The following is a 7,127-nucleotide window of genomic DNA, read 5'->3' on the forward strand; positions in this document are numbered from 1 at the left end:
GGGGGGTGGGGGGGGCGAGGGGGCTCCCGTAAAAGTTGTCGCCGCGCAGCGCCGAGGGGGAGTGGGCGAGAGCCGGCCCCCGGCCCTAGGGAGGGGGCGGGCGATGATGGATGCCGCGGAGGGAAAGTTTGCAGCGTGGAAGGGGCAGCGCGGCGCCGGAGGGGCTCTGCCGGTGGGTGAGCAACCGCGCCCCGCCGCAGTCCCCGCCGCGGTGCTGGGACCGAGGCCTCCGGGCTGGAGGTGGTGCGCTGAAATCCCCCCTCCGATGGGGCTTCCCGCCCCGGCGCCAGCTTTGTGTGAGGCTGCGCCTCCCGCGTGGGCCGGGTCTCGTGCGTTAATGAGCGCTCCGGCAATTAACGGCGAGCTCCGGGCCCGAGCAGGGAAGTGCGGCCTGCGAGGAGGGGGTGTTCCGCCCCAGCGCCCGAGAAGGGGCCGAGAAAGGCCGGGCGAGCCCCCGCTCACAGCCCCGATACACCTCCACGTGTCGGCCTTCCCGACCCCCCCGGCAGCTACCGGGCCGAGGGAACCCAGCATCCGAACCCAACACCGCGCCGGCAGGACTATCCCTAATTAATATACCCCCGCTAATGAGTCAGTAGAAGCCAATCGCTTTCGTTGTCGCTCTAAAATAATTTGATTAAACACGGATGTGTTTCTTTAAGAGGAAGGGAAAAAAAAAAACCAACAACAACACGAAACAAACATTTCCACGTTCATTTTTCAACATGGCAGTTACCCGTAGCGGAAATCTCATTCCCGGCCCAGGGCAGGGACAGTAACAGTGCTGATGAAATTCGCCGCGATGCGCACGGCGGAGCCGTAACCCCGCGGTTCCTGGGGAGGAGGGCACACCCCGAGCCGTGCGTGTTCCCATTACACCAGAGCGAACGTCCTAATTTTAAACGCGCTCTGCCGGAAAGTGACATTCGTGCGAGCCCCGTTTCCTAAAGCGGTTTTAACCCGAGAGTTCTGTTGTTGTCGGAGGACTATTTATCTCATTTCCGGGGGCTGATTACGATACCTATAAAACAGCAGCGAGTTAAAACGTCGCCCCACAATAGTTCGTATTGTTCGCGGCCTCAGCTGGACTTTCACATTCAGATGTTGATTGCCTCCAATTTTTTTTCGACTTCCTTCAAGTCCCGGGGCCGGCCGACCCGCGGCCACACCTGGCAGAACGCCGGCCCCGAGCTGCGGGCTCGCTGGGAAACGCGTGTTTGCCGAGAGCCTTCCCCAGGAAAGTTTTACGCTCTCTGCAAATAGCGCTATAAAAAGGGGGGGACGGCAGCAACCCGGCACCCAGCGCGGTGAGCACAAAGAGGTTTAAAACGAGAGGATTTCCCCCAACGTGGGGCGGAACGAAAACGTGCCGTGAAACATCAGTATTCGGGGCGAGCGGAGCGCTGCGGCCCTACTTTAAAAAGTTGTGCTCGGGCGGCCTTTGTGTGAATCCATCGCACGGAGACCAACGCTTAAAAAATCGCGCGAGCCTCTCTTGTATTTACATTTTGCGGCATTGCTTATGCACTGATTTATTTCTCTTTCTTCCTTTTTTTTTTTTTTTTTTTCCCCTTTGGTTTTTCCTTCTCTCCCTCAAGTTACCGCTCGCGTCCAAACCGAACCGTCCACATCCCGACCGCGGGCAGCGAAAACGTTTCTTCGTTGCCCCCATAACATCCAAAGGCACTCAGTGCACCCGTCCACGCGGCCGGGCCGCGTTCGAGCCTTTTCCGTGACAGCCGAACGCTCCGCGCTGCGCTCTGCTTCGCACTCATATCCGCGCGTCCTCTGCGCTCCTCCCCCCGCCCCCGCGCACCCCGAATCCCGGCACCCCGAGCTCTGCCCGCCCGGGCACGTTCACTGCAGTTATCCTGCCGAGAAGCAGAAGGCAGCCGCAGCGTTTTGCCACAGAGCCCCACGCTGCGGCCCCCGTTAGCTCCCGGCCATGCGTTGCTTTGCAGGGCTCCCCGCGGCCCGCGTAGCCCTCTCTTCACCCACAGGTACAGGTGCGGGGGCGCTTCCCCTCCTAACCCTAAAACCCTCCTTCTCCTCGTACACAAACCCCCTTACAAACCATTCCCTGCTCGGCAGAATCCCCCCCACCCCCCCGCCCCCAACCCTTTAACTAAGAGCTCGAATCCGAAAGCTCCGGGCCGCCCGAGACGCCGCTCTGACCCGCGGGCACTGGGGGGCACGGACCGAGGGCCGCCCCCGGCTGACACACACACACGCACACGCCGAGGGCACAGCGAAGGGAGGGGGCAGCGCAATATCGGCCCGCGGGCGCGATGCTCCACAGAGGTGCGGTAGGCCGGATTTCTTTTAAGTATATATATCTATATAGTTCTTCTTCTTCTTCTTCTTCTTATTATTATTATTATTATTATTATTGGTGGGGGGGAGGCGGGGGTTAAGCCCCTACGCGGTGCCGGCAGCAGCAGCGCAGTCTCCCGGCGCTGCCCCGATCCCGGTGCCCGCCTCCGCCGCTCGGCCACGCCGTGGCAGCACTGAGCACCGCCGCCCGCAATAAATAATCCGCCGCTCGCCGCAGCCCCACTCCGCCGGGTACCGCAATGCAATGCAAATGCGCGGCTTCGGCGGCACAAACAGCGCTGCGAGCCGCTCACCCGTGATGGCTGTCACCGAGGGGCGGCGGCGGGGGCCCGGGAGCCTTCCCCGGGGCGGGGGGGAGGTGTGCCGCGCCTTCTCCCCTCTCACAGCGAGGGGAGAATGAGCCCAGCCCCGGCTCCGCGATCTGCTCCGCTCCGCGAAGCCGGGCTGGGCGCTGCCGCCGCCCCAGCGCTGCGCCACGGCCCCGCGGCGACCATCCGAGAGGGACAACCCAAGGCACAGCCGCGCTCCGGGAAGAACCTTCCCCCGGACATCGCGGCGTTGTGCCGTGATTTCCATCCCCCCCCGCCCCACACACACACACAACAGCCTTAAAATAATCACAGATAAATCACATCTAAATTTCAGCTGCCGCGGTGAAGCTTAAAGTTAATGCTGCGAAAGAAAAATATTGCTTTTATATACATATATAAATCATCTTTTTTCTTCCCCACCCCCCCTCCCCCTGTCGTGCCGGCAAAAATAATAATAATAATAACGCTAATCCTCCCGGATGGATGCTGTAAACCTGAATTCTTAGAAAATAATCGGAATGCCACAGCGACCCCCTGGCAAATGCAAACAGAAATAAACTTCGTGAAAAATTCACGCTTCCCGAATAAATAACAGCAAATCGGCGTTTTATTCAGCATCTCTGCATGCACAGGTTAAATCGAAAGAAGCCGAGCTGCGGCCGCGTCTATTTCTGGCCGCTCGCATTTCCATTTGCTTTAATTGCACATGTCTAATATCTCCCCGTATTAAAGCATGTTTCCCTGCTTACGGCAGTGTCATATACATTTCTCACCTTTTAGGTTCTGGCTCACAGGAGCCGCTGCGACTTTGACAGCTGTCGCTTTGGCTGCACAGGAGACGAATCGCCCTCCTTTTGGTGCCAGAAGAAGCAGGAAATTAGCCAGGTTGCAAGTTGAAAATCTGCCACGCCAGTGCTTTGAATCCAATATGCCACACCTTCCAGCGGGGGAACTGGAAATTGCCATCCCGGATCTGTGTTCTAGGCGGCTGCTTATGCCGAACCTCCGCACACTTTGTTCACTATTGCCTTACAAAGAGCAAATGAAATGGGGATTGAAAGCCAGAGAGATCCGAAGCAGGACAGAGCTCAGCAAAAGAATGCGGCTCTATTCTCGCAAGGGAAATTATAAAAAAGTTCATGTTCACGGTTACCATCCACATGACCGACAACGACCAATGGAAAAACCGAACAACTCATAAAGTTGTATTGCAAAGTTGTAAATTTTCATAAACAACAACGGATTTATGGCCTTTTCCTCATCACTAAGAAGAGGCAGGTCTTAGAGAGGCGCCATCTTACCACAGAGGCAGCCCCGGAGTTTTTTTTACCAGACCTGTAGTTCGCACTAATTTTATTAAAATTGCAATTAGTACGTCGGCGGGGATCGAGAGCGGCAGAAAAAAGGGAACTTCAGCGCAGAAGATGCTCTCGTTCTACCTGCGTTCGGCCGCCTCGATAAAGGGACATTGCGGACTTAAAAAAAATTTATTTCATTTTTAAAATTTTTTTTTAATTTATAATTTTTGATTTTTTGATTTCTGACTTTTTTTTCCTCCCCCCCCTCCATTATTGAAAACACTTTATCGCCGTCGCGTGGTTCACAGCAGAATTAACATCTTTCCTAAAGCGGGGCTGTTTTTCCCCTTTTTAGCCCCATTCCCGTGCCCCCCGGCTCCGGAAAGCCGCCCGCCCGCCCGCACCCGGGCTTTCACCCCGGGAAGTTTCGCCCCTCACTTTTTGCTCCTTCCCAAATCTGGTTTCCCTGCCTGCGACTGGGGCTCTGTCACGGCCGCCTGGGCCAGGCTCGGGATTTCTGGAGGACCTCGGAGCACGGTGGAAGGAAGAAGCCCGGCCATAAAGAAGCTTTCCGCTTTATTAATCAACCGCGCTGGGAGAAATAAATAAATTATATATATATATAAAAAAAAAAAAACCCGCGAAGTCGAGATAGAGAAATTGACTGATTGCTGTCCATTCGTCACTATAGATTATTTTATTCCTTTCGATTATTGGGGGGGGGGGGGTGGAAAAAAAGATTAATGTGGTCGAATTTCTTTATTTGCGTATGTTAATTATTTTTTATCCTTCCTTCGAGCTGTTTCCCTAATAAAAGAACACAATTAATTGTCAACAAGCATCTTTATTTTCCGTGTGACATAAAACACATTTATCGTGGAGATACTTGAACACGGTATCACTTCCAAAGAGAGTTCACAGACATTTTTTTTTCCACTTCCAATACTTACACGGCATATCCAAATGTTCACAACGAACACATCGAAACACATTGTAACATACAATTTTTTGAATAAACTTTAGCCAAACCTTCGAGACGGATTTATACAGAGTTCTGAACGATACGTCATGCGACAAAGTTTCCAAATTAATTACATACTTCCCAATTTGTGACATGATCTTACAAATGAGCTCCAAGACAAATATAAATGACAAAAAAAAAAAAAAAAATCGTTCAAATATACAGTATCTGCTATCGTAGGAAAAGTCACGGTATTACATATTAACACGTTGGGATAATCAGGACAAACGGATATTCTAAAGGTGGTTACATGGTCATTTAAATTCGCTTTGCCAAGAACACTTTCAGCTATATTGAGTAAGATCAACCCAGGATAAGGAAACGGCCTTGAGCAGAGGCAGCCTAAGGTAGAAGCCCACGGTAGATATTAAACCGCTGTGTACAATATTGGCGTGTGCGTTCGCTCCCTCACTCGGAAGAGTAAAGGTTCGCGGACAGAGATATATTGCAGCATATGGTTTTCATTAATAATTGCTTTGGAATAAATATATTATTTTAAATTTAAATATATTCAGCCTTTACGGTACCAAATTCTATACCAAAGCTATTGATGCGTGCTTTTCGAACGACTACGCTTACGTTTCTAAAAGCATTTTGCAATTCACATTAGTACGTTATCTTCTTCTGACTACTAAAATACAGCATACTTTCGAAGATAGGTAGGCGGAGCAAGATATATAGGTAGTCTGAAAAATAGGTAGTACGATTCATTGCTGTGGATTGTAGTGGTTTGTGGCACGTCTTTTTTTTTTCCCTCGCTTGCTGTTTTACCTTTTGTTAGTGTAGCTGTTAGTTATGGTACTTTTCTAACAATAATTAAAAGAAAAGGAAAAAGAAAAAAAGAAAAGTGCAGAGCTACTTATTCAAAATTAGGTAGTTTTTCTTAACGTGAGCCTAATGCACTTTTCCCCTTCCAACGTGATTGGGACTATCGAGTCAGGTAGTTACTTCGGAAGGTCACGGTGTACTTTATGTGCAAGCAGCAGTCCTCCCACCGAAATGTCCCCAGCACAAACCCACCCGAGCGTGGGTGAACGAAAACTCAAATGATTGTAGGATGCTCTTAGGATATGCTACCACGGGGCAGGTTTGGGGAGGACGGGATAGGGGAGAGACGGCTGGAAGTCCAACCCAAGAGACATTTTCATGTTTGCAAACGCTCGCTTGCAAGACAGAACTAAAGGGAACTGATTACTTTTTTTTTTTTTTTTTGATAAAAACAGTGAGTGTCTCTCTCTCTCTCTTTTTTTTTTTTTTTCTCTTTAAAGGGAGCTTTTACAGCTGTCACGTGCATACATTATTCTAAGAGATTGTTTCCTCGTATGGGACTCCCTAATCCTCCTCTTCTTCATCTTCTTCCACTTTCTCCACAGACGCTGCTGCTGACGTGGGCTCGTTGGGAGCCGGAGTGCTGGAGCTCTCCTCCTTGTGCTCCTTCTTCCACTTCATCCGCCGGTTCTGGAACCAGATCTTGATCTGCCGCTCCGTCAGGCAGAGGGCATGGGCGATCTCTATCCGCCGCCGCCGAGTCAGATAGCGATTGAAGTGGAATTCCTTCTCCAGCTCCAGGGTCTGGTAGCGGGTATAGGTCTGGCGCCCTCGCTTCCTATCAGGACCTGAAGGCAGGCAGGCACACACGCCCAGCGGTCAGGCAGGAAGAGAAGAGAAAAGTTTTATCCTTTTTTTTTTTTTCCACATTTCTTTTTCCCCAACGTAAAGAAACAAACACCAACACAAAACCGGCCCAAGCGAGAGCGAATAATCCCCTTCTCCCCTTCCCACCGCCCCCCCCCACACACTTTGTCCTAACAAAGACATTTCAGAGACGCGACCTGTCCTGCTCGGGCAAGGCAAAAATTAAGTTGCTCGAGACATAGAAAAAGTGGAGAGAAAGCATTCAGGAGAGGAGGTGGGGGAGGAAATTGCTTTTGGGAGGAGGAACTTTCCCCCGGGCGATATATTTCCCTAAAACCTTCCAGGCTTTCGCGTTTCGCAAGGGGAAATAAAAATCTGGAAGGCCGGGCCATACTTATTTTATTTTGATGTCGGGGGCTCCCTCCACACACGCACACACCCCCGCTCCCCTTCCCCGCCCGGATCGTAAACAATACCCCTCGTTCAGCCCCAGAAGCGAGCTCTCGCTTTTCACACACTCTCGCCCCC

General features: G+C 51.7%; 2 protein-coding genes across 9 annotated transcripts in view; both read right to left on the reverse strand.

Moving 5' to 3' along the window:
• Positions 1–4,127, reverse strand: part of HOXA3 (homeobox A3) — a 47,174-nt gene extending 43,047 nt beyond the window's left edge. For 5 of the 8 annotated variants that reach the window (XR_002434943.1, XR_002434942.1, XM_021386007.1 and 2 more), the window contains exon 1: positions 3,419–4,122. The gene's annotated coding sequence lies outside the window, so the exon portion shown is untranslated. Of the gene's footprint in view, positions 1–3,418 lie in introns of all 8 variants that reach the window. The other 3 variants (XR_002434944.1, XM_021386008.1, XM_021386013.1) reach the window with 2 other exon arrangements.
• HOXA7 (homeobox A7) lies at positions 4,768–6,611 on the reverse strand (the record flags this gene model as incomplete). Its single annotated transcript, XM_021385544.1, has 1 exon — positions 4,768–6,611. A coding segment is annotated over one exon (315 nt), but the record flags the coding sequence as incomplete, so codon positions are not given.

The sequence above is a fragment of the Numida meleagris genome, chromosome 2 (genome assembly GCF_002078875.1).
Source record: "Numida meleagris isolate 19003 breed g44 Domestic line chromosome 2, NumMel1.0, whole genome shotgun sequence".
Classification (NCBI taxonomy): Eukaryota; Metazoa; Chordata; class Aves; order Galliformes; family Numididae; genus Numida; species Numida meleagris.